Source organism: Chiloscyllium plagiosum, unplaced genomic scaffold (assembly GCF_037043375.1).
Source record: "Chiloscyllium plagiosum isolate Xiang-an unplaced genomic scaffold, Cpla_swu_hap1 HiC_scaffold_38, whole genome shotgun sequence".
Taxonomy (NCBI): Eukaryota; Metazoa; Chordata; class Chondrichthyes; order Orectolobiformes; family Hemiscylliidae; genus Chiloscyllium; species Chiloscyllium plagiosum.
This window is the reverse complement of record NW_028270176.1, coordinates 17,799,146-17,826,414: the sequence shown is the minus strand read 5'-3', so window position 1 is coordinate 17,826,414 and position 27,269 is coordinate 17,799,146. Positions and strand designations below refer to the sequence as shown.

Genomic DNA, 27,269 nt, shown 5'->3' with positions numbered 1-27,269 from the left:
CGTTTAACTGAAACAATTTCCTAGCATCTACCTTTTCCAAGCCATGTATTATTTTGTACGTCTCTATTAAGTCTCCCCTTAATCTTCTAAACTCCAACGAATACAATCCCAGTATCCTCAGCCGTTCCTCATATGTTAGACCTGTCATTCCAGGGATCATCCGTGTGAATCTCCGCTGGACACGTTCCAGTGCCAGTATGTCCTTCCTGAGGTGTGGGGACCAAAACTGGACACAGTACTCCAAATGGGGCCTAACCAGAGCTTTATAAAGTCTTAGTAGTACATCTCTGCTTTTATATTCCAACCCTCTTGAGATAAGAGACAACATTGCATTCGCTTTCTTAATCACGGACTCAACCTGCATGTTTACCTTAAAGGGTGTTCCTTTCACAGTCAGTTGGTTGAGCGTTGACATCAAGTTAGCATCATTTCCCATCATGCAAACTTCCGCACGTCCTGTGCTGACATCACAGCTGGGTTTGGCTCCACTGCTCACAGCGAGATGGAGGAAACACGTATCCCCCCCGGTGACAGCAGATGATGGGATGGCAATCCATCATACCATGTCTGCTCACTCTGCTTCTCAGTATCAGCACTGTGAGCACGATGATGAGGAACACCAGGACCACAATCAGTGCGATGATAATCATCACTTCTCGACTCAATGGAGCTGTGGGGGGAATAATCCCAAAAGGTCAGTGACTGCATCAAGGAATAGGGAAGGAAGGTGCTGGGTGGGATATTAAAGGGTGTGGGGAGTGTGGGGGAGAGTGGGATTAGACTGGGTGGGATATTAAAGGGAGTGGGGAGTGAGGGGGAGAGTGGGATTAGACTGGGTGGGATATTAAAGGGTGTGGGGTGTGAGGGGGAGAGTGGGATTAGACTGGGTAGGATATTAAAGGGTGTGGGGGGTGAGGGGGAGAGTGGGATTAGACTGGGTGGGATATTAAAGGGTGTGGGGAGTGTGGGGGAGAGTGGGATTAGACTGGGTGGGATATTAAAGGGTGTGGGGAGTGTGGGGGAGAGTGAGATTAGACTGGGTGGGATATTAAAGGGTGTGGGGTGTGAGGGGGAGAGTGGGATCAGACTGGGTGGGATATTAAAGGGTGTGAGGGGGAGAGTGGGATTAGACTGGGTGGGATATTAAAGGGAGTGGGGAGTGAGGGGGAGAGTGGGATTAGACTGGGTGGGATATTAAAGGGAGTGGGGAGTGAGGGGGGAGAGTGGGATCAGACTGGGTGGGATATTAAAGGGTGTGAGGGGGAGAGTGGGATTAGACTGGGTGGGATATTAAAAGGTGTGGGGTGTGAGGGGGAGAGTGGGATTAGCCTGGGTGGGATATTAAAGGGTGTGGGGTGTGAGGGGGAGAGTGGGATTAGACTGGGTGGGATATGAAAGGGTGTGGGGCGTGAGGGGGAGAGTGGGATCAGACTGGGTGGGATATTAAAGGGTGTGAGGGGGAGAGTGGGATTAGACAGGGTGGGATATTAAAGGGAGTGGGGAGTGAGGGGGAGAGTGTGATCAGACTGGGTGGGATATTAAAGGGTGTGAGGGGGAGAGTGGGATTAGACTGGGTGGGATATGAAAGGGAGTGGGGAGTGAGGGGGAGAGTGGGATTAGCCTGGGTGGGATATTAAAGGGTGTGGGGAGTGTGGGGGAGAGTGGGATTAGACTGGGTGGGATATTAAAGGCTGTGGGGAGTGAGGGGGAGAGTGGGATCAGACTGGGTGGGATATTAAAGGGTGTGGGGTGTGAGGGGGAGAGTGGGATTAGACTGGGTGGGATATTAAAGGGTGTAGGGTGTGAGGGAGAGAGTGGGATTAGACTGGGTGGGATATTAAAGGGTATGAGGGGGAGAGTGGGATTAGCCTGGGTGGGATATTAAAGGGTGTGGGGTGTGAGGGGGAGAGTGGGATTAGCCTGGGTGGGATATTAAAGGGTGTGGGGTGTGAGGGAGAGAGTGGGATTAGACTGGGTGGGATATTAAAGGGTATGAGGGGGAGAGTGGGATTAGCCTGGGTGGGATATTAAAGGGTGTGGGGTGTGAGGGGGAGAGTGGGATTAGCCTGGGTGGGATATTAAAGGGTGTGGGGTGTGTGGGGGAGAGTGGGATTAGACTGGGTGGGATATTAAAGGGTATGAGGGGGAGAGTGGGATTAGACTGGGTGGGATATTAAAGGGTGTGGGGAGTGTGGGGGAGAGTGGGATTAGACTGGGTGGGATATTAAAGGGTGTGGGGTGTGTGGGGGAGAGTGGGATTAGACTGGGTGGGATATTAAAGGGTATGAGGGGGAGAATGGGATTAGACAGGGTGTGATATTAAAGTGTGTGGGGAGTGAGGGGGAGAGTGGGATTAGCCTGGATGGGATATTAAAGGGTGTGGGGAGTGAGGGGGAGAGTGGGATTAGACTGGGTGGGATATTAAAGGGTGTGGGGAGTGAGGGGGAGAGTGGGATTAGCCTGGGTGGGATATTAAAGGGTATGAGGGGGAGAGTGGGATTAGCCTGGGTGGGATATTAAAGGGTGTGGGGAGTGAGGGGGAGAGTGGGATTAGACTGGGTGGGATATTAAAGGGTGTGGGGAGTGAGGGGGAGAGTGGGATTAGTCTGGGTGGGATATTTAAGGGTGTGAGGGGGAGAGTGGGATTAGCCTGGGTAGGATATTAAAGGGTGTGGGGAGTGAGGGGGAGAGTGGGATTAGCCTGGATGGGATATTAAAGGGTGTGGGGAGTGAGGGGGAGAGTGGGATTAGACTGGGTTGGATATTAAAGGGTGTGGGGAGTGAGGGGGAGAGTGGGATTAGTCTGGGTGGGATATTTAAGGGTGTGAGGGGGAGAGTGGGATTAGCTTGGGTAGGATATTAAAGGGTGTGGGGAGTGAGGGGGAGAGTGGGATTAGCCTGGATGGGATATTAAAGGGTGTGGGGAGTGAGGGTGAGAGTGGGATTAGACTGGGTGGGATATTAAAGGGAGTGGGGAGTGTGGGGGAGAGTGGGATTAGACGGGGTGGGATATGAAAGGGTGTGGAGAGTGATGGGGAGAGTGGGATTAGACTGGGTGGGATATTGAAGGGTGTGGGGAGTGAGGGGGAGAGTGGGATTAGACTGGGTGGGATAATAAAGGGTGTGGGGAATGAGGGGGAGAGTGGGATTAGACTGGGTGGGATATTAAAGGGTGTGGGGAGTGAGGGGGAGAGTGGGATTAGACTGGGTGGTATATTAAAGGGTGTGTAGTGTGAGGAGAGAGAATGGAATTTTACTGGGTGGGATATTAAAGGGACTGGGGTGTAGGGGCACAGTGGGATTAGATTGAGTGGGATATTAAAGGGTGTGAGGAGTGAGGGGGAAAGTGGGATTAGACTGGGAGGGACATTAAAGGGTGTGGGTAATGAGGGGAGAGTGGGATTGGACTGGGTGGTATATTAAAGCTTTCGGTGAGCGCGGGGGAGACTGGGATTAGACAGGGTGGGATATTAAAGGGTGTTCGGAGTGAAGGGGAGAGTGGAGTACACTGGGTGGGGTATTAAAGGGCGTGGAGTGTGAGGAGAGAAAGTGGAATTTTACTGGGAGGGATATTAAAGGGACTGGGGTGTGGGGGGACAGTGTGATTAGATTGAGTGGGATATTAAAGGCTGTGGGGAGTGAGGGGGAGAGTGGGATTAGACTGAGTCGGATATTAAAGGGTGTGGGGAGTGAGGGGGAGAGTGGGATGAGACTGGATGGGATATTAAAGGGTATGAGGGGGAGAGTGGGATTAGCCTGGGTGGGATATTAAAGGGTGTCGGGAGTGAGGGGGAGAGTGGGATTAGCCTGGATGGGATATTAAAGGGTGTGGGGAGTGAGGGGGAGAGTGGGATTAGACTGGGTGGGATATTAAAGGGTGTGGGGAGTGAGGGGGAGAGTGGGATTAGTCTGGGTGGGATATTTAAGGGTGTGAGGGGGAGAGTGGGATTAGCCTGGGTAGGATATTAAAGGGTGTGGGGAGTGAGTGGGAGAGTGGGATTAGCCTGGATGGGATATTAAAGGGTGTGGGGAGTGAGGGGGAGAGTGGGATTAGACTGGGTGGGATATTAAAGGGAGTGGGGAGTGTGGGGGAGAGTGGGATTAGACTGGGTGGGATATTAAAGGGAGTGGGGAGTGTGGGGGAGAGTGGGATTAGACTGGGTGGGATAATAAAGGGTGTGGGGAATGAGGGGGAGAGTGGGATTAGACTGGGTGGGAAATTAAAGGGTGTGGGGAGTGAGGGGGAGAGTGGGATTAGACTGGGTGGGATAATAAAGGGTGTGGGGAATGAGGGGGAGAGTGGGATTAGACTGGGTGGGATATTAAAGGGTGTGGGGAGTGAGGGGGAGAGTGGGATTAGACTGGGTGGTATATTAAAGGGTGTGTAGTGTGAGGAGAGAGAATGGAATTTTACTGGGTGGGATTTTAAACGGACTGGGGTGTAGGGGGACAGTGGGATTAGATTGAGTGGGATATTAAAGGGTGTGAGGAGTGAGGGGGAAAGTGGGATTAGACTGGGAGGGACATTAAAGGGTGTGGGTAATGAGGGGAGAGTGGGATTGGACTGGGTGGTATATTAAAGCTTTCGGTGAGCGCGGGGGAGACTGGGATTAGACAGGGTGGGATATTAAAGGGTGTTTGGAGTGAAGGGGAGAGTGGAGTACACTGGGTGGGGTATTAAAGGGCGTGGAGTGTGAGGAGAGAAAGTGGAATTTTACTGGGAGGGATATTAAAGGGACTGGGGTGTGGGGGGACAGTGAGATTAGATTGAGTGGGATATTAAAGGCTGTGGGGAGTGAGGGGGAGAGTGGGATTAGACTGAGTCGGATATTAAAGGGTGTGGGGAGTGAGGGGGAGAGTGGGATGAGACTGGGTGGGATATTAAAGGGTATGAGGGGGAGAGTGGGATTAGCCTGGGTGGGATATTAAAGGGTGTGGGGAGTGAGGGGGAGAGTGGGATTAGCCTGGATGGGATATTAAAGGGTGTGGGGAGTGAGGGGGAGAGTGGGATTAGACTGGGTGGGATATTAAAGGGTGTGGGGAGTGAGGGGGAGAGTGGGATTAGTCTGGGTGGGATATTTAAGGGTGCGAGGGGGAGAGTGGGATTAGCCTGGGTAGGATATTAAAGGGTGTGGGGAATGAGGGGGAGAGTGGGATTAGACTGGGTGGGATAATAAAGGGTGTGGGGAATGAGGGGGAGAGTGGGATTAGACTGGGTGAGATATTAAAGGGAGTGGGAAGTGAGGGGGAGAGTGGGATTAGACTGGGTGGGATATTAAAGGGTGTGGGTAGTGAGGGGGAGAATGGGATTAGACTGGGTGGGATATTAAAGGGTGTGGGGAGAGAGGGGGAGAGTGGGATTAGACTTGGTGGGATATTAAAGGGTGTGGGGTGTGAGGGAGAGAGTGGGATTAGACTGGGTGGGATATTAAAGGGTGTGGGGTGTGTGGGGGAGAGTGGGATTAGACTGGGTGAGATATTAAAGGGAGTGGGAAGTGAGGGGGAGAGTGGGATTAGACTGGGTGGGTTATTAAAGGGTGTGGGGTGTGTGGGGGAGAGTGGGATTAGACTGGGTGGGATATTAAAGGGTGTGGGGAGTGAGGGGGAGAATGGGATTAGACTCAGTCGGATATTAAAGGGTGTGGGGAGTGAGGGGGAGAGTGTGATTAGACTGGGTGGGATATTAAAGGGTGTGGGGAGTGAGGGGGAGAATGGCATTAGACTGGGTGGGATATTAAAGGGTGTGGGGAGAGAGGGGGAGAGTGGGATTAGACTTGGTGGGATATTAAAGGGTGTGGGGTGTGAGGGAGAGAGTGGGATTAGACTGGGTGGGATATTAAAGGGAGTGGGAAGTGAGGGGGGGAGTGGGATTAGATTGGGTGGGTTATTAAAGGGTGTGGGGTGTGTGGGGGAGAGTGGGATTAGACTGGGTGGGATATTAAAGGGTATGAGGGGGAGAGTGGGATTAGACTGGGTGGGATATTAAAGGGTATGAGGGGGAGAGTGGGATTAGACTGGGTGGGATATTAAAGGGTGTGGGGAGTGAGGGGGAGAGTGGGATTCGACTGGGTGGGATATTTAAGGGTGTGAGGGGGAGAGTGGGATTAGCCTGGGTGGGATATTAATGGGTGTGGGGAGTGAGGGGGAGAGTGGGATTAGCCTGGATGGGATATTACAGGGTGTGGGGAGTGAGGGGGAGAGTGGGATTAGACTGGGTGGGATATAAAATGGTGAGGGGAGTGAGGGGGAGAGTGGGATTAGACTGGATGGGATATTGAAGGGTGTGGGGAGTGTGGGGGAGAGTGGGATAAAACTGGGTGGGATATTAAAGGAAGTGGGGAGTGAGGGGGAGAGTGGGGTTAGTCTAGGTGGGATATTAAAGAGTGTGGGGTGTGAGGGGGAGAGTGGGATTGGACTGGGTGGGATATTAAAGTGAGGAGCGAGAGTGGGATTAGCCTGGGTGGGATATTAAAGGGTGTGGGGAGTGAGGGGGAGAGTGGGATTAGACTGGTTGGGATATTAAAGGGTGTGGGGAGTGAGGGGGAGAGTGGGATTAGACTGGGTGGGATAATAAAGGGTGTGGGGAATGAGGGGGAGAGTGGGATTAGACTGGGTGGGATATTAAAGGGTGTGGGGAGTGAGGGGGAGAGTGGGATTAGACTGGGTGGTATATTATAGGGTGTGTAGTGTGAGGCGAGAGAATGGAATTTTACTGGGTGGGATATTCAAGGGACTGGGATGTAGGGGGACAGTGGGATTAGATTGAGTGGGATATTAAAGGGTGTGAGGAGTGAGGGGGAGAGTGGGATTAGACTGGGAGGGACATTAAAGGGTGTGGGTAATGATGGGGAGAGTGGGATTGGACTGGGTGGTATATTAAAGCTTTCGGGGAGCGCAGGGGAGACTGGGATTAGACAGGGTGGGATATTAAAGGGTGTTCGGAGTGAAGGGGAGAGTGGGGTACACTGGGTGGGGTATTAAAGGGCGTGGAGTGTGAGGAGAGAAAGTGGAATTTTACTGGGAGGGATATTAAAGGGACTGGGGTGTGGGGGGACAGTGTGATTAGATTGAGTGGGTTATTAAAGGCTGTGAGGCGTGAGGGGGAGAGTGGGATTAGACTGGGTGGGATATTAAAGGGTGTCGGGTGTGAGGGGGAGAGTGGGATTAGACTGGGTGGGATATTAATGGGTGTGGGGAGTGAGGGGGAGAGTTGGATTCGACTGGGTGGGATATTTAAGGGTGTGAGGGGGAGAGTGGGATTAGCCTGGGTGGGATATTAAAGGGTGTGGGGAGTGAGGGGGAGAGTGGGATTAGCCTGGATGGGATATTACAGGGTGTGGGGAGTGAGGGGGAGAGTGGGATTAGAGTGGGTGGGATAATAAAGGGAGTGGGGACTGTGGGGGAGAGTGGGATTAGACTGGGTGGGATATAAAAGGGTGAGGGGAGTGAGGGGGAGAGTGGGATTAGACTGGATGGGATATTAAAGGGTGTGGGGCGTGAGGGGGAGAGTGGGATTAGACTGGGCGGGATATTAAAGGGAGTGGGGAGTGTGGGGGAGAGTGGGATGAGACTGGGTGGGAGATTAAAGGGTGTGGGGTGTGAGGGGGAGAGTGGGATTAGACTGGGTGGGATATTAAAGGGTGTGGGGTGTGATGGCGAGAGTGGGATTAGACTGGGTGGGATATTGAAGGGTGTGGGGAGTGTGGGGGAGAGTGGGATAAAACTGGGTGGGATATTAAAGGAAGTGGGGAGTGAGGGGGAGAGTGGGGTTAGTCTAGGTGGGATATTAAAGAGTGTGGGGTGTGAGGGGGAGAGTGGGATTGGACTGGGTGGGATATTAAAGTGAGGAGCGAGAGTGGGATTAGCCTGGATGGGATATTAAAGGGTGTGGGGAGTGAGGGGGAGAGTGGGATTAGACTGGTTGGGATATTAAAGGGTGTGGGGAGTGAGGGGGAGAGTGGGATTAGACTGGGTGGGATAATAAAGGGTGTGGGGAATGAGGGGGAGAGTGGGATTAGACTGGGTGGGATATTAAAGGGTGTGGGGAGTGAGGGGGAGAGTGGGATTAGACTGGGTGGTATATTATAGGGTGTGTAGTGTGAGGAGTGAGAATGGAATTTTACTGGGTGGGATATTCAAGGGACTGGGATGTGGGGGGACAGTGGGATTAGATTGAGTGGGATATTAAAGGGTGTGAGGAGTGAGGGGGAGAGTGGGATTAGACTGGGAGGGACATTAAAGGGTGTGGGTAATGATGGGGAGAGTGGGATTGGACTGGGTGGTATATTAAAGCTTTCGGGGAGCGCAGGGGAGACTGGGATTAGACAGGGTGGGATATTAAAGGGTGTTCGGAGTGAAGGGGAGAGTGGGGTACACTGGGTGGGGTATTAAAGGGCGTGGAGTGTGAGGAGAGAAAGTGGAATTTTACTGGGAGGGATATTAAAGGGACTGGGGTGTGGGGGGACAGTGTGATTAGATTGAGTGGGTTATTAAAGGCTGTGGGGCGTGAGGGGGAGAGTGGGATTAGACTGGGTGGGATATTAAAGGGTGTCGGGTGTGAGGGGGAGAGTGGGATTAGACTGGGTGGGATATTAAAGGGTGTGGGGAGTGAGGGGGAGTGTGGGATTAGACTGGGTGGGATATTAAAGGTTGTGGGGAGTGAGGGGGAGAGTGGGATTAGACTGGGTGGGATATTAAAGGGTGTAGGGAGTGAGATGGAGGGTGGGATTAGACTGGGTGGGATATTAAAGGGTGTGGGAAGTGATGGGGAGAGTGGGATTAGACTCAATGGGATATTAAACGGTGTTGGGAGTGATGGGGAGAGTGGGATTAGACTGGGTGGGAGATTAAAGGGTGTGGGGTGTGAGGGGGAGAGTGGGATTAGACTGGGTGGGATATTAAAGGGTGTGGGGTGTGATGGGGAGAGTGGGATTAGACTGGGTGGGATATTGAAGGGTGTGGGGAGTGTGGGGGAGAGTGGGATAAAACTGGGTGGGATATTAAAGGAAGTGGGGAATGAGGGGGAGAGTGGGGTTAGTCTAGGTGGGATATTAAAGAGTGTGGGGTGTGAGGGGGAGAGTGGGATTGGACTGGGTGGGATATTAAAGTGAGGAGCGAGAGTGGGATTAGACTGGGTGGGATAATAAAGGGTGTGGGGAATGAGGGGGAGAGTGGGATTAGACTGGGTGGGATATTAAAGGGTGTGGGGAGTGAGGGGGAGAGTGGGATTAGACTGGGTGGGATATTATAGGGTGTGTAGTGTGAGGAGAGAGAATGGAATTTTACTGGGTGGGATATTCAAGGGACTGGGATGTGGGGGGACAGTGGGATTAGATTAAGTGGGATATTAAAGGGTGTGAGGAGTGAGGGGGAGAGTGGGATTAGACTGGGAGGGACATTAAAGGGTGTGGGTAATGATGGGGAGAGTGGCATTGGACTGGGTGGTATATTAAAGCTTTCGGGGAGCGCAGGGGAGACTGGGATTAGACAGGGTGGGATATTAAAGGGTGTTCGGAGTGAAGGGGAGAGTGGAGTACACTGGGTGGGGTATTAAAGGGCGTGGAGTGTGAGGAGAGAAAGTGGAATTTTACTGGGAGGGATATTAAAGGGAGTGGGGTGTGGGGGGACAGTGTGATTAGATTGAGTGGGATATTAAAGGCTGTGGGGAGTGAGGGGGAGAGTGGGATTAGACTGAGTCGGATATTAAAGGGTGTGGGGAGTGAGGGGGAGAGTGGGATTAGACTGGGTGGGATATTAAAGGGTGTGGGGAGTGAGGGGGAGAATGGCATTAGACTGGGTGGGATATTAAAGGGTGTGGGGAGAGAGGGGGAGAGTGGGATTAGACTTGGTGGGATATTAAAGGGTGTGGGGTGTGAGGGAGAGAGTGGGATTAGACTGGGTGGGATATTAAAGGGTGTGGGGTGTGTGGGGGAGAGTGGGATTAGACTGGGTGAGATATTAAAGGGAGTGGGAAGTGAGGGGGAGAGTGGGATTAGACTGGGTGGGTTATTAAAGGGTGTGGGGTGTGTGGGGGAGAGTGGGATTAGACTGGGTGGGATATTAAAGGGTATGAGGGGGAGAGTGGGATTAGACTGGGTGGGATATTAAAGGGTGTGGGGAGTGAGGGGGAGAGTGGGATTCGACTGGGTGGGATATTTAAGGGTGTGAGGGGGAGAGTGGGATTAGCCTGGGTGGGATATTAAAGGGTGTGGGGAGTGAGGGGGAGAGTGGGATTAGCCTGGATGGGATATTACAGGGTGTGGGGAGTGAGGGGGAGAGTGGGATTAGACTGGGTGGGATATTAAAGGGAGTGGGGAGTGTGGGGGAGAGTGGGATTAGACTGGGTGGGATATAAAAGGGTGAGGGGAGTGAGGGGGAGAGTGGGATTAGACTGGATGGGATATTAAAGGGTGTGGGGCATGAGGGGGAGAGTGGGATTAGACTGGGTGGGATATTAAAGGGAGTGGGGAGTGTGGGGGAGAGTGGGATGAGACTGGGTGGGAGATTGAAGGGTGTGGGGTGTGAGTGGGAGAGTGGGATTAGACTGGGTGGGATATTAAAAGGTGTGGGGTGTGATGGCGAGAGTGGGATTAGACTGGGTGGGATATTGAAGGGTGTGGGGAGTGTGGGGGAGAGTGGGATAAAACTGGGTGGGATATTAAAGGAAGTGGGGAGTGAGGGGGAGAGTGGGGTTAGTCTAGGTGGGATATTAAAGAGTGTGGGGTGTGAGGGGGAGAGTGGGATTGGACTGGGTGGGATATTAAAGTGAGGAGCGAGAGTGGGATTAGCCTGGGTGGGATAATAAAGGGTGTGGGGAATGAGGGGGAGAGTGGGATTAGACTGGGTGGGATATTAAAGGGTGTGGGGAGTGAGGGGGAGAGTGGGATTAGACTGGGTGGTATATTATAGGGTGTGTAGTGTGAGGAGAGAGAATGGAATTTTACTGGGTGGGATATTCAAGGGACTGGGATGTGGGGGGACAGTGGGATTAGATTGAGTGGGATATTAAAGGGTGTGAGGAGTGAGGGGGAGAGTGGGATTAGACTGGGAGGGACATTAAAGGGTGTGGGTAATGATGGGGAGAGTGGGATTGGACTGGGTGGTATATTAAAGCTTTCGGGGAGCGCAGGGGAGACTGGGATTAGACAGGGTGGGATATTAAAGGGTGTTCGGAGTGAAGGGGAGAGTGGGGTACACTGGGTGGGGTATTAAAGGGCGTGGAGTGTGAGGAGAGAAAGTGGAATTTTACTGGGAGGGATATTAAAGGGACTGGGGTGTGGGGGGACAGTGTGATTAGATTGAGTGGGTTATTAAAGGCTGTGGGGCGTGAGGGGGAGAGTGGGATTAGACTGGGTGGGATATTAAAGGGTGTCGGGTGTGAGGGGGAGAGTGGGATTAGACTGGGTGGGATATTAAAGGGTGTGGGGAGTGTGGGGGAGAGTGGGATTAGACTGGGTGGGATATTAAAGGGTGTAGGGAGTGAGATGGAGGGTGGGATTAGACTGGGTGGGATATTAAAGGGTGTGGGAAGTGATGGGGAGAGTGGGATTAGACTCAATGGGATATTAAACGGTGTTGGGAGTGATGGGGAGAGTGGGATTAGACTGGGTGGGAGATTAAAGGGTGTGGGGTGTGAGGGGGAGAGTGGGATTAGACTGGGTGGGATATTAAAGGGTGTGGGGTGTGATGGGGAGAGTGGGATTAGACTGGGTGGGATATTGAAGGGTGTGGGGAGTGTGGGGGAGAGTGGGATAAAACTGGGTGGGATATTAAAGGAAGTGGGGAGTGAGGGGGAGAGTGGGGTTAGTCTAGGTGGGATATTAAAGAGTGTGGGGTGTGAGGAGGAGAGTGGGATTGGACTGGGTGGGATATTAAAGTGAGGAGCGAGAGTGGGATTAGACTGGGTGGGATAATAAAGGGTGTGGGGAATGAGGGGGAGAGTGGGATTAGACTGGGTGGGATATTAAAGGTTGTGGGGAGTGAGGGGGAGAGTGGGATTAGACTGGGTGGGATATTAAAGGGTGTAGGGAGTGAGATGGAGGGTGGGATTAGACTGGGTGGGATATTAAAGGGTGTGGGAAGTGATGGGGAGAGTGGGATTAGACTCAATGGGATATTAAACGGTGTTGGGAGTGATGGGGAGAGTGGGATTAGACTGGGTGGGATATTTAAGGGTGTGGGGAGTGAGGGGGAGAGTGGGATTAGACTGGGTGATATATTAAAGGGTGTGTAGTGTGAGGAGAGAGAATGGAATTTTACTGGGTGGCATATTAAAGGGACTGGGGTGTGAGGGGGAGAGTGGGATTAGATTGAGTGGGATATTAAAGGGTGTGAGGAGTGAGGGGGAGAGTGGGATTAGACTGGGAGGGACATTAAAGGGTGTGGGGAGTGATGGGGAGAGTGGGATTAGACTCAATGGGATATTAAACGGTGTGGGGAGTGATGGGGAGAGTGGGATTAGACTGGGTGGGATATTTAAGGGTGTGGGGAGTGAGGGGGAGAATGGGATTAGACTGAGTCGGATATTAAAGGGTGTGGGGAGTGAGGGGGAGAGTGGGATTAGACTGGGTAGGATTTTAAAGGGTGTGGGGAGTGAGGGGGAGAGTGGGATTAGACTGGGTGGGATATTAAAGGGTGTGGGGAGTGAGGGGGAGAGTGGGATTAGACTGGGTGGGATATTAAAGGGTGTGGGGAGTGATGGGGAGAGTGGGATTAGACTCAATGGGATATTAAACGGTGTGGGGAGTGATGGGGAGAGTGGGATTAGACTGGGTGGGATATGAAAGGGAGTGAGGGGGGAGAGTGGGATTAGAATGGGTGGGATATTTAAGGGTGTGGGGAGTGAGGGGGAGAATGGGATTAGACTGGGTGGGATATTAAAGGATGCGGGGTTTGAGGGGGGAGAGTGGGATTAGACTGGATGGGATATTAAAGGGTGTGGTGAGTGAGGGGGAGAGAGGGATTAGCCTGGGTGGGATATTAAAGGGAGTGGGGAGTAATAGGGAGAGTGGGATTAGACTGGGTGGGATATTAAAGGGTGTGGGGAAGAATGGGATTAGTCTGGGAGGGATATTAAAGGGTGTGGGGAGTGAGGGGGAGAGTGGGATTAGACTGGGTGGGATATTAATGGGACTGGGGAGTGAGGGGGAGAGTGGTATTAGACTGGGTGGGATATTAAAGGGTGTGGGGACTGAGGGGGAGAGTGGGATTAGACTATGTGGGATTATAAAGGGTGTGGGGAGTGAGGGGGAGAGTGGGATTAGACTGGGTGGGATATTAAAGGGTGTGGGGAGTGAGGGAGAGAGTGGGATTAGACTGGGTGGGATATTAAAGGGTGTGGGGAGTGAGGGAGAGAGTGGGATTAGAATGGGTGGGATATTTAAGGGTGTGGGGAGTGAGAGGGAGAATGGGATTAGACTGGGTGGGATATTAAAGGGTGTGGGGAGTGAGGGGGAGAATTGGATTAGACTGGGTGGGATATTAAAGGGTGTGGGGAGAGAGGTGGAGAATGGGATTAGACTGGGTGGGATATTAAAGGGTGTGGGGAGTGAGGGGGAGAGTGAGATTAGTCTGGGTGGGATATTAAAGAGTGTGGGGTGTGAGGGGGAGAGTGGGATTAGCCTGGGTGGGATATTAAAGGGTGTGGGGAGTGAGGGGGAGAGTGGGATTAGCCTGGTTGGGATATTAAAGGGTGTGGGGAGTGAGGGGGAGAGTAGGATTAGACTGGATGGGATATTAAAGGGTGTGGGGAGTGAGGAAGAGAGTGGGATTAGACTGGCTGGGATATTAAAGAGACTGGGGTGTGGGGGGACAGTGGGATTAGACTGGGTGGGAGAGTAAAGAGACTGGGGTGTGGGGGGACAGTGGGATTAGACTGGGTGGGATAGTAAAGGGTGTGGGGAGTGAGGGGGAGAGTGGGATTAGACTGGGTGGGATATTAAATGGTATGAGATGTAATGGGAAAGTGGGATTCGACTGGGTGGAATATTAAAGATTGTGGGGACTGAGGGGGATCGTGGGTTTAGAGTGGGTGGGATATTAAGGGTTGTGGGGAGTGAGGGGGAGAGTGGAATTAGACTCGATGGGGTATTAAACGGTGTGGGGAGTGATGGGGAGAGTGGGATTAGACTGGGTGGGATATTAAAGGGAGTGAGGGGGGAGAATGGGATTAGCCTGGGTGGGATATTAAAAGGTGTTGGGAGTGAGGGGGAGAGTGGGATTTGACTGGGTGGGATATTAAAGGGAGTGGGGAGTGAGAGGGAGAGTGGGATTCGACTGGGTGGGATATTAAAGGGTGTGGGGAGTGAGGGGGAGAGTGGGATTAGACTATGTGGGATATTAAAGGGTGTGGGGATTGAGAGAGAATGGGATTAGACTGGGTGGGATATTAAATGGTATGAGATGTATTCGGAAAGTGGGATTAGACTGGGTGGAATATTAAAGATTGTGGGGACTGAGGGGGATCGTGGGATTAGAGTGGGTGGGATATTAAAGGGTGTGGGGAGTGAGAGGGAGAGTGGGATTAGACTGGGTGGTATATTAAAGGGTGTGGGGAGTGAGAGGGAGAGTGGGATTGGACTGGGTGGGATATTAAAGGGTGTGGGAAGTGATGGGGAGAGTGGGATTAGACTCGATGGGATATTAAACGGTGTGGGGAGTGATGGGGAGAGTGGGATTAGCCTGGGTGGGATATTAAAGTGTGTGGGGAGTGAGGGGGAGAGTGGGATTAGCCTGGATGGGATATTAAAGGGTGTGGGGTGTGAAGGGGAGAGTGGGATTAGACTGGATGGGATATTAACAGGTGTGGGGAGTGAGGGGGAGAGTGGGATTAAACTGGGTGGGATACTAAAGGGTGTGGGGAGTAAGAGGGAGAGTGGGATTAGACTGGGTGGGATATTAAAGGGTGTGGGGAGTGAGGGGGAGAGTGGGATTAGACTGGGTGGGATATTAAAGGGTGTGGGGAGTGAGGGAGAGAGTGGGATTAGACTGGGTGGGATATTAAAGGGTGTGGGGAGTGAGGGAGAGAGTGGGATTAGACTGGGTCGGATATTAAAGGGTGTGGGGAGTGAGGGGGAGAGTGGGATTAGCCTGGGTGGGATATTAATGGGTATGGGGAGTGAGAGGGACAGTGGGATTAGACTGGGTGGGATATTAAAGGGTGTGGGGGAGAATGGGATTAGTCTGGGTGGGATATTAAAGGGTTTGGGGAGTGAGGGGGAGAATGGGATTAGTCTGGGTGGGATATTAAAGGGTGTGGGGAGTGAGTGGGAGAGTGGGATTAGACTGGGTGGGATATTAAAGGGTGTGGGGAGTTAGGGGGAGAGTGGGATTAGACTGTGTGGGATATTAAAGGGTGTGGGGAGTGAGTGGAGAGTGGGATTAGACTGGGTGGGATATTAAAGGGTGTGGGGAGTTAGGGGGAGAGTGGGATTAGACTGGGTGGGATATTAAAGGGTGTGGGGAGTGAGGGGGAGAGTGGGATTAGACTGGGTGGGATATTAAAGGGTGTGTGGAGTTAGGGGGAGAATGGGATTCGTCTGGGTGGGATATTAAAGGGTGTGGGGAGTGAGGGGGAGAATGGGATTAGTCTGGGTGGGATATTAAAGGGTGTTGGGAGTGAGGGGGAGAGTGGGATTAGACTGGGTGGGATATTAAAGGGTGTGGGGAGTTAGGGGGAGAGTGGGATTAGACGGGGTGGGATATTAAAGGGTGCGGGGAGTTAGGGGGAGAGTGGGATTAGACTGGGTGGGATATTAAAGGGTGTTGGGAGTGTGCGGGAGAGTGGGATTAGACTGGGTGGGATACTAAAGGGTGTGGGGAGTAAGAGGGAGAGTGGGATTAGACTGGGTGGGATATTAAAGGGTGTGGGGAGTGAGGGGGAGAGTGGGATTAGACTGGGTGGGATATTAAAGGGTGTGGGGAGTGAGGGAGAGAGTGGGATTAGACTGGGTGGGATATTAAAGGGTGTGGGGAGTGAGGGAGAGAGTGGGATTAGACTGGGTGGGATATTAAAGGGTGTGGGGAGTGAGGGGGAGAGTGGGATTAGCCTGGGTGGGATATTAATGGGTATGGGGAGTGAGAGGGAGAGTGGGATTAGACTGGGTGGGATATTAAAGGGTGTGGGGGAGAATGGGATTCGTCTGGGTGGGATATTAAAGGGTGTGGGGAGTGAAGGGGAGAATGGGATTAGTCTGGGTGGGATATTAAAGGGTGTGGGGAGTGAGGGGGAGAGTGGGATTAGACTGGGTGGGATATTAAAGGGTGTGGGGAGTTAGGGGGAGAGTGGGATTAGACTGGGTGGGATATTAAAGGGTGTGGGGAGTGAGGGGGAGAGTGGGATTAGACTGGGTGGGATATTAAAGGGTGTGGGGAGTTAGGGGGAGAGTGGGATTAGACTGGGTGGGATATTAAAGGGTGTGGGGAGTGAGGGGGAGAGTGGGATTCGACTGGGTGGGATATTAAAGGGAGTGAGGGGGGAGAATGGGATTAGCCTGGGTGGGATATTAAAAGGTGTTGGGAGTGAGGGGGAGAGTGGGATTTGACTGGGTGGGATATTAAAGGGAGTGGGGAGTGAGAGGGAGAGTGGGATTCGACTGGGTGGGATATTAAAGGGTGTGGGGAGTGAGGGGGAGAGTGGGATTAGACTATGTGGGATATTAAAGGGTGTGGGGATTGAGAGAGAATGGGATTAGACTGGGTGGGATATTAAATGGTATGAGATGTATTCGGAAAGTGGGATTAGACTGGGTGGAATATTAAAGATTGTGGGGACTGAGGGGGATCGTGGGATTAGAGTGGGTGGGATATTAAAGGGTGTGGGGAGTGAGAGGGAGAGTGGGATTAGACTGGGTGGTATATTAAAGGGTGTGGGGAGTGAGAGGGAGAGTGGGATTAGACTGGGTTGTATATTAAAGGGTGTGGGGAGTGAGAGGGAGAGTGGGATTAGACTGGGTGGGATATTAAAGGGTGTGGGAAGTGATGGGGAGAGTGGGATTAGACTCGATGGGATATTAAACGGTGTGGGGAGTGATGGGGAGAGTGGGATTATCCTGGGTGGGATATTAAAGTGTGTGGGGAGTGAGGGGGAGAGTGGGATTAGCCTGGATGGGATATTAAAGGGTGTGGGGTGTGAAGGGGAGAGTGGGATTAGACTGGATGGGATATTAACAGGTGTGGGGAGTGAGGGGGAGAGTGGGATTAGACTGGGTGGGATACTAAAGGGTGTGGGGAGTAAGAGGGAGAGTGGGATTAGACTGGGTGGGATATTAAAGGGTGTGGGGAGTGAGGGGGAGAGTGGGATTAGACTGGGTGGGATATTAAAGGGTGTGGGGAGTGAGGGAGAGAGTGGGATTAGACTGGGTGGGATATTAAAGGGTGTGGGGAGTGAGGGAGAGAGTGGGATTAGACTGGGTCGGATATTAAAGGGTGTGGGGAGTGAGGGGGAGAGTGGGATTAGCCTGGGTGGGATATTAATGGGTATGGGGAGTGAGAGGGACAGTGGGATTAGACTGGGTGGGATATTAAAGGGTGTGGGGGAGAATGGGATTAATCTGGGTGGGATATTAAAGGGTTTGGGGAGTGAGGGGGAGAATGGGATTAGTCTGGGTGGGATATCAAAGGGTGTGGGGAGTGAGTGGGAGAGTGGGATTAGACTGGGTGGGATATTAAAGGGTGTGGGGAGTTAGGGGGAGAGTGGGATTAGACTGTGTGGGATATTAAAGTGTGTGGGGAGTGAGTGGAGAGTGGGATTAGACTGGGTGGGATATTAAAGGGTGTGCGGAGTTAGGGGGAGAGTGGGATTAGACTGGGTGGGATATTAAAGGGTGTGGGGAGTGAGGGGGAGAGTGGGATTAGACTGGGTGGGATATTAAAGGGTGTGTGGAGTTAGGGGGAGAATGGGATTCGTCTGGGTGGGATATTAAAGGGTGTGGGGAGTGAGGGGGAGAATGGGATTAGTCTGGGTGGGATATTAAAGGGTGTTGGGAGTGAGGGGGAGAGTGGGATTAGACTGGGTGGGATATTAAAGGGTGTGGGGAGTTAGGGGGAGAGTGGGATTAGACGGGGTGGGATATTAAAGGGTGCGGGGAGTTAGGGGGAGAGTGGGATTAGACTGGGTGGGATATTAAAGGGTGTTGGGAGTGTGCGGGAGAGTGGGATTAGACTGGGTGGGATACTAAAGGGTGTGGGGAGTAAGAGGGAGAGTGGGATTAGACTGGGTGGGATATTAAAGGGTGTGGGGAGTGAGGGGGAGAGTGGGATTAGACTGGGTGGGATATTAAAGGGTGTGGGGAGTGAGGGAGAGAGTGGGATTAGACTGGGTGGGATATTAAAGGGTGTGGGGAGTGAGGGAGAGAGTGGGATTAGACTGGGTGGGATATTAAAGGGTGTGGGGAGTGAGGGGGAGAGTGGGATTAGCCTGGGTGGGATATTAATGGGTATGGGGAGTGAGAGGGAGAGTGGGATTAGACTGGGTGGGATATTAAAGGGTGTGGGGGAGAATGGGATTAGTCTGGGTGGGATATTAAAGGGTGTGGGGAGTGAAGGGGAGAATGGGATTAGTCTGGGTGGGATATTAAAGGGTGTGGGGAGTGAGGGGGAGAGTGGGATTAGACTGGGTGGGATATTAAAGGGTGTGGGGAGTTAGGGGGAGAGTGGGATTAGACTGGGTGGGATATTAAAGGGTGTGGGGAGTGAGGGGGAGAGTGGGATTAGACTGGGTGGGATATTAAAGGGTGTGGGGAGTTAGGGAGAGAGTGGGATTAGACTGGGTGGGATATTAAAGGGTGTGGGGAGTGAGGGGGAGAGTGGGATTAGACTGGGTGGGATATTAAAGGGTGTGGGGAGTTAGGGGGAGAATGGGATTAGTCTGGGTGGGATATTAAAGGGTGTGGGGAATGAGGGGAAAATGGGATTAGTCTGGGTGGGATATTAAAGGGTGTGGGGAGTGAGGGGGAGAGTGGGATTAGACTGGGTGGGATATTAAAGGGTGTGGGGAGTTAGGGGGAGAGTGGGATTAGACTGGGTGGGATATTAAAGGGTGCGGGGAGTTAGGGGGAGAGTGGGATTAGACTGGGTGGGATATTAAAGGGTGTTGGGAGTGTGCGGGAGAGTGGGATTAGACTGGTTGGATATTAAAGGATGTGGGGAGTGCGGGGGAGAGTGGGATTAGACTGGGTGGGATATTAAAGGGTGTTGGGAGTGTGGGGGAGAGTGGGATTAGACTGGGTGGGATATTAAAGGGTGTGGGGAGTGAGGGGGAGAGTGGGATTAGACTGGGTGGGATATTAAAGACAGCACAGCGAGCGCTCCCACCTTCCTCAGCAGTAACCATCACACTGACCCCCTTCCCCACCCAACCCCAAAATGCCAGGAGATTTCAGGAAGGTTGCTTACCTGATTAAAACATCCTGAAGGAGTGTGGGGGATCGGGACACACGATAGTCTCTCCTGCATCCAGTGAGGAACAGGGAAGAAATGTCCCTCTGGGGGGAGTTGAACTCATGACCACAGGCAGTGGTTGGGATGGCTCGTTCAATGCATTTAAGGGGAACAGGGACTGAGGGGGAACGGGTCAGAGGGATCGGTCGATGAGCTTAAAGTGAGGGGATCCAACTGCAGCAGCACAATCCGAGGGGATCTGGTGCAGGATCTAGACGCCATTATTGCCTGGGGACAGTGGGGATCTGAAGGGGGGACGGTCACTGGGTCCCTCCCACCGAGCCTGTGTCACCTTTACCTGGATCCACTGTGGTGGTGATCCCTGTGTCTCCATTACACAAAGAGCCTTCACAGCAGGACAGGTCGCTTAGCAACAAACCCAACGTTTGCAAATCCATCCGCCCTCCGCACTGATTCGCCGAAGCACATCCTTTAAAAACAACATCTGGGCCAATATCTGACACTGCGGGGCAGAACAGAGAACAGATCACATCGCAACAGAGTGGATCCCTGACAGGAAACTGGGTCACTGTCCTGATTGGAGGATCGGTGAGAGAGAGGGAGGCTGTGATTGGAGGATCGGTGAGAGAGGGAGGCTGTAATTGGAGGGTCAGTGGGAGAGGGAGCCTGTGATTGGAGGATCAATGGGAGAGGGAGCCTGTGATTGGAGGATCAATGGGAGAGGGAGCCTGTGATTGGAGGATCAGTGGGAGAGGGAGGCTGTGATTGGAGGGTCGGTGGGAGAGGGAGCCTGTGATTGGAGGATCAGTGGGAGAGGGAGCCTGTGATTGGAGGATCAATGGGAGTTTGAGGCTGTAATTGGAGGGTCAGTGGGAGAGGGAGGCTGTGATTGGAGGGTCGGTGGGAGAGGGAGCCTGTGATTGGAGGGTCGGTGGGAGAGGGAGCCTGTGATTGGAGGATCAGTGGGAGAGGGAGCCTGTGATTGGAGGATCAATGGGAGAGGGAGGCTGTAATTGGAGGGTCAGTGGGAGAGGGAGGCTGTGATTGGAGGATCAGTGGGAGAGGGAGCCTGTGATTGGAGGATCAATGGGAGAGGGAGCCTGTGATTGGAGGATCAATGGGAGAGCGAGCCTGTGATTGGAGGGTCGGTGGGAGAGGGAGGCTGTGATTGGAGGATCAGTGAGAGAGGGAGGCTGTGATTGGAGGGTCAGTGAGAGCGGGAGCCTGTGATTGGAGGATCAATGGGAGAGGGAGCCTGTGATTGGAGGGTCGGTGGGAGAGGGAGGCTGTGATTGGAGGGTCAGTGGGAGAGGGAGCCTGTGATTGGAGGATCAATGGGAGGGGGAGCCTGTGATTGGAGGGTCAGTGGGAGAGGGAGCCTGTGATTGGAGGGTCAGTGGAAGAGGGAGGCTGTGATTGGAGGATCGGTGAGAGAGGCAGGCTGTGATTGGAGGATCAGTGAGAGAGGGAGGCTGTGATTGGCGAGTCAGTGAGAGAGGGAGCCTGTGATTGGAGGAGCAGTGGGAGAGGGAGGCTGTGATTAGCGAGTCAGTGAGAGCGGGAGGTTGTAATTGGAGGATCAGTGACCTGCTCTATGATTAGACGGTCAGTGAGCTTGACTGATAGGAAGCTCATCGATAGAGGAGACTACAATTGGAAGGTCAGGGAGTGAGAGGAAACCTGTGATTGGAGGATCACTGAGTTGCGCTGTGATTGCAGAGTCAGGGACAGAAGGATGGTATGAATGGAGACTCGGCGATAGAGGGAAGCTGTGATTGGAGGGTCAGTGTTAGAGGGAGCCTGTGATTGGACGATTTGTGATGGAGAGAAGTTTTGATTGGAGGATCAGTTTGCTGGGCAGTGTTTGGAGGGTCAGTGAGAGCGGGAGGCTATGATTGGAGGGTCGGTGAGAGAGGGAGCCTGTGATTGGAGGATCATTGGGAGAGGGAGGCTGTGATTGGAGGGTCAGTTGGAGAGGGAGCCTGTGATTGGAGGATCAGTGGGAGAGGGAGGCTGTGATTGGAGGATCAGTGGGAGAGGGAGCCTGTGATTAGAGGATCAGTGGGAGAGGGAGGCTGTGATTAGCGAGTCAGTGAGAGCGGGAGGCTGTAATTGGAGGATCAGTGACCTGCTCTATGATTAGACGGTCAGTGAGCTTGACTGATGGGAAGCTCATCGATAGAGGAGACTACGATTGGAAGGTCAGGGAGTGAGAGGAAACCTGTGATTGGAGGATCACTGAGTTGCGCTGTGATTGCAGAGTCAGGGACAGAAGGATGGTATGAATGGAGACTCGGCGATAGAGGGAAGCTGTGATTGGAGGGTCAGTGTTAGAGGGAGCCTGTGATTGGACGATTTGTGATGGAGAGAAGTTTTGATTGGAGGATCAGTTTGCTGGGCAGTGTTTGGAGGGTCAGTGAGAGCGGGAGGCAATGATTGGAGGGTCGGTGAGAGAGGGAGGCTGTGATTGGAGGATCATTGGGAGAGGGAGGCTGTGATTGGAGGGTCAGTTGGAGAGGGAGCCTGTGATTGGAGGGTCAGTGAGAGAGGGAGGCTGTGATTGGAGGGTCAGTGAGAGCGGGAGGCTGTGATTGGAGGGTCAGTGGGAGAGGGAGCCTGTGATTGGAGAATCAGTGGGAGAGGGAGGCTGTGATTGGAGGGTCGGTGAGAGAGGGAGGCTGTGATTGGAGGGTCAGTGGGAGAGGGAGCCTGTGATTGGAGGGTCAGTGAGAGCAGGAGGCTGTGATTGGAGGGTCAGTTGGAGAGGGAGTCTGTGATTGGAGGATCAATGAGAGTTTGAGGCTGTAATTGGAGTGTCAGTGGGAGAGGGAGGCTGTGATTGGAGGGTCGGTGGGAGAGGGAGCCTGTGATTGGAGGGTCGGTGGGAGAGGGAGCCTGTGATTGGAGGATCAGTGGGCGAGGGAGCCTGTGATTGGAGGATCAATGGGAGAGGGAGGCTGTAATTGGAGGGTCAGTGGGAGAGGGAGGCTGTGATTGGAGGATCAGTGGGAGAGGGAGCCTGTGATTGGAGGATCAATGGGAGAGGGAGCCTGTGATTGGAGGGTCAGTGGGAGAGGGAGGCTGTGATTGGAGGATCGGTGGGAGAGGGAGCCTGTGATTGGAGGGTCGGTGGGAGAGGGAGGCTGTGATTGGTGGGTCAGTGGGAGAGGGAGCCTGTGATTGGAGGATCAATGGGAGAGGGAGCCTGTGATTGGAGGATCAATGGGAGAGCGAGCCTGTGATTGGAGGGTCGGTGGGAGAGGGAGCCTGTGATTGGAGGGTCGGTGGGAGAGGGAGGCTGTGATTGGAGGGTCAGTGGGAGAGGGAGCCTGTGATTGGAGGATCAATGGGAGGGGGAGCCTGTGATTGGAGGGTCAGTGGGAGAGGGAGCCTGTGATTGGAGGGTCAGTGGAAGAGGAAGCCTGTGATTGGAGGATCGGTGAGAGAGGCAGGCTGTGATTGGAGGGTCAGTGGGTGAGGGAGGCTGTGATTGGAGGATCAGTGGGAGAGGGAGCCTGTGATTGGAGGATCAGTGGGAGAGGGAGGCTGTGATTGGAGGATCAGTGGGAGAGGGAGCCTGTGATTGGAGGATCAGTGGGAGAGGGAGACTGTGATTAGCGAGTCAGTGAGAGAGGGAGCCTGTGATTGGAGGAGCAGTGGGAGAGGGAGGCTGTGATTAGCGAGTCAGTGAGAGCGGGAGGCTGTAATTGGAGGATCGGTGAGAGAGGGAGGCTGTAATTGGAGGGTCAGTGGGAGAGGGAGCCTGTGATTGGAGGATCAATGGGAGAGGGAGCCTGTGATTGGAGGATCAGTGGGAGAGGGAGGCTGTGATTGGAGGATCAGTGGGAGAGGGAGCCTGTGATTAGAGGATCAGTGGGAGAGGGAGACTGTGATTAGCGAGTCAGTGAGAGCGGGAGGCTGTAATTGGAGGATCGGTGAGAGAGGGAGCCTGTGATTGGAGGGTCAGTGGGAGAGGGAGCCTGTGATTGGAGGATCAATGGGAGAGGGAGCCTGTGATTGGAGGATCAGTGGGAGAGGGAGGCTGTGATTGGAGGATCAGTGGGAGAGGGAGCCTGTGATTAGAGGATCAGTGGGAGAGGGAGGCTGTGATTAGCGAGTCAGTGAGAGCGGGAGGCTGTAATTGGAGGATCAGTGACCTGCTCTATGATTAGACGGTCAGTGAGCTTGACTGATGGGAAGCTCATCGATAGAGGAGACTACGATTGGAAGGTCAGGGAGTGAGAGGAAACCTGTGATTGGAGGATCACTGAGTTGCGCTGTGATTGCAGAGTCAGGGACAGAAGGATGGTATGAATGGAGACTCGGCGATAGAGGGAAGCTGTGATTGGAGGGTCAGTGTTAGAGGGAGCCTGTGATTGGACGATTTGTGATGGAGAGAAGTTTTGATTGGAGGATCAGTTTGCTGGGCAGTGTTTGGAGGGTCAGTGAGAGCGGGAGGCTATGATTGGAGGGTCGGTGAGAGAGGGAGGCTGTGATTGGAGGATCATTGGGAGAGGGAGGCTGTGATTGGAGGGTCAGTTGGAGAGGGAGCCTGTGATTGGAGGGTCAGTGAGAGAGGGAGGCTGTGATTGGAGGGTCAGTGAGAGCGGGAGGCTGTGATTGGAGGGTCAGTGGGAGAGGGAGCCTGTGATTGGAGAATCAGTGGGAGAGGGAGGCTGTGATTGGAGGGTCGGTGAGAGAGGGAGGCTGTGATTGGAGGGTCAGTGGGAGAGGGAGCCTGTGATTGGAGGGTCAGTGGGAGAGGGAGCCTGTGATTGGAGGGTCAGTGAGAGCAGGAGGCTGTGATTGGAGGGTCAGTGGGAGAGGGAGCCTGTGATTGGAGAATCGGTGAGAGAGAGGGAGGCTGTGATTGGAGGGTCAGTGGGAGAGGGAGGCTGTGATTGGAGGATAGGTGAGAGAGAGAGAGGCTGTGACTGGAGGGTCAGTGAGAGCGGGAGGCTGTGATTGGAGGGTCAGTGAGAGAGGGAGACTTTGATTGGAGGATCACTGAGAGTGGGAGTCTGTGATTGGAGGATCAGCGAGAGCGGGAGCCTGTGATTGGAGGATCACTGAGCTGGGCTGGGGTTGGTGGGTTCCTGGGGAGAGGTAACCTTTCACCCGCGATCCGAAAGTAGAGCGTTCCGATGAAACCTTTCAGAAGCCGAAATGACACAAAGTGAAGAATCAGTTCCTTTTCTGGTAAAAGTGAAAATCCTCTGGATTTCTTTCAGTGAGTGAAAACAGGTACGAATGTAGGTCTTTCTGAAAAGGGAGGTGGGGGAAAGTGAACTTTCCAAAAGCAGGGGATACCTGTAGGACGTTACATTCTGAGCAATGGCTGGGTGTGGGCTGTGAGGCTGAGAGCCAGACCAAGGGCATGAAAACTCACTCCAACAGACCCCTGGGGTTGGGGGTGGGGGGTGAAAGCTGCTCGGGGGTGAGAGCTGGATTTGTGGAGGGGCCCAGACTCAGACGCATTCCCTGTCAGAGGCTCTCTGTCAGGGGATGGTCCCGAGCCAAGTGCTGAGGCCCACAGAGAGTGTAGGTCCAGGCCAAGGCCCAGCCACAGGTTCCAGGCCCAAGCCCAGGCCCCAGGCCTCAGGCCCAGGTGAGATTGGGGCTGAAAGATGTTCCCATTCAGCACCAGCCAATGACCCACCTCTCCCTCTGCAGACAGACTGTGGACTGACAACTGGTTCAAGGAGGGAACCCAGTCTGTACTGCACCCTGGTGGACAAGAATGGGCTGAATGGCCTCATCCTGTCCTGTTCTATCCCATCATTCCATTCTCCTGAACAATGGCTCCCTTCAATCTCCCAAAGCTGGGAGAGAGTTCGACATTGACCCTGAAGCTCAGTTACCGAGGTGGGGAGAGAGCAGTGGAGGATGGAGTGTATCTACGTACACAATCTCTGATGGCCTGTTCCATTCACACAGCGATTCTCCAGACCCACACACTTCACCGTCTGACGATTGGCCAGGCAGGAGGCCATGGATGGGCTGAAGCATCCGAAACATTGCAGTCCATTCAGGGTGGTGTTAGCAGGCTCTGAAAGCACAAAGGGAAAAAGAGAAGATGCCTTCTTTTTGGTTCAAGGGCCAAACTGTCCTCCCCTCAAATCGTCACATCCCCTCCCCCCAACACAACTCCCCAAACCTGACGTTCATCACCTTCCCCAACCACCCCCCCCCCACCCGCCCACCACCCCCCCCCCCACCTGGGGTTTTCATGTGGGTCTGAATCAAGACAGACCTCACTGTGATCCTCACCTGCTACTGTCTGGTCATTACGTCGGTCTGAGCCACAGAGACGGCTGCTCCTGGAGATAAACACCTTTCCAGTTCTCAACGAAACATCTTCAGAGGGATCCTCACAGCGTTGTTCAATGTGTCTAAGTGTCTTAGTCCCACTGTCTACGGTAAACAGGCTGGAGTTAGAACTTCACCACATCATTTGTTTAGCTTCACCCCGTCTGCAACAATTTCTGTCGATGCCCCACAGAAAGTATCCTATCCAGATGCATCACAGCTTGGTATGGAGCACAAGAAATTACAGAGAGATGTGAACACAGCCCAGTCCGTCACACAAAGCAGCCTTCCCCCCGTTATCTCCATCTACACTTCCCACTGCCTCGGGCAAGTAATTAACATCCAAGAGCCTTCCCAGCCCGGGAATACTCTCTCCCACCCTCTTCCATCAGGCAGAAAATACAAAGGTTTGGAAACACGTACCAACAGATTCGAGAACAGCTTCTTCCCCGCTGTTATCAGACTAATGACCTGACCGTACATATGTTAGAGTTGATCTTTCTCTGCATCTTCCCTGTGGCTGGAACACTATATTCTGCATTCTGTTCCATTACCCTGATGTACTTCTGTAAGGTGTGATTTGTCTGGATATCATACAGAACAATACTTTTCACTGTATCTCGGTGCATGTGACAATAATAAACCCAGTATCACATGGAGATATTTTCAGAACCTCTGAATCTATGATAGCGGATTTTAACTTTCCAAACATAGACTGGGACTGCCATAGTGTTAAGGGTTTAGATGGAGAGGAATTTGTGAAGTGCATACAAGACAATGTTCTGATTCAGTATGTGGATGTACCTACTAGAGAAGGTGCCAAACTTCATCTACTCTTGGGAAATAAGGCAGGGCAGGTGACTGAGGTGTCAGTGGGGGAGCACTTTGGGGCCAGCGACCATAACTCTATTAAGATTTAAAATAGTGATGGAAAAGGATAGACCAGATCTAAAAGTTGAAGTTCTAAATTGGAGAAAGGCCAATTTTGACGGTATTAGGCAAGAACTTTCGAAAGCTGATTGGGAGCAGATGTTCGCAGGTAAACAAATTGAGGGTTTGGTTCAGAAAAGGAAGGAAGCATATGTCAGGTACAGACAGGATAGATCGAGTGAATCCTTAGAAGAGTATAAAGGAAGTAGGAGTATACTTAAGAGGGAAATCAGGAGGGCAAAAAGGGGTCATGAGATAGCTTTGGCAAATAGAATTAAGGATTTGGTAAAAACCAAAGGGTTTTTACAAGTACATTAAGGACAAAATGGTAATGAGGGAGAGATAGGGCCCCTCAAAGATCAGCAAGGCAGCCTTTGTGTGGTGCCACAGGAAATGGGGGAGATACTAAATGAGTATTTTGCATCAGTATTTACTGTGGAAAAGGATATGGAAGATATAGACTGTAGGGAAATAGATGGTGACATCTTGCAAAATGTCCAGATTACAGAGGAGTAAGTGCTGGATGTCTTGAAAAGTGTAAAGGTGGATAAATCCCCAGGACCTGATCAGGTGTACCCGAGAACTCTGTGGGAAGCTAGAGAAGTGATTGCTGGGCCTCTTGCTGAGATATT

The 27,269-nt window shown here is 52.8% G+C and overlaps 1 protein-coding gene across 1 annotated transcript in view; it reads right to left on the bottom strand.

Moving 5' to 3' along the window:
- Positions 1–245: 245 nt before the first annotated feature.
- LOC122544899 (uncharacterized) overlaps positions 246–27,269 on the bottom strand; it is a 58,403-nt gene continuing 31,379 nt past the window's right edge. The window contains exons 8-11 of the mRNA XM_087980824.1: positions 25,669–25,808; positions 25,304–25,447; positions 19,736–19,900; positions 246–670 (exon numbers count right to left, since the gene is read on the bottom strand). Coding sequence (XP_087836950.1) covers positions 468–670; positions 19,736–19,900; positions 25,304–25,447; positions 25,669–25,808 — 652 coding nt within the window. The 3' untranslated portion in view covers positions 246–467. The remainder of the gene's footprint in view (positions 671–19,735; positions 19,901–25,303; positions 25,448–25,668; positions 25,809–27,269) is intronic.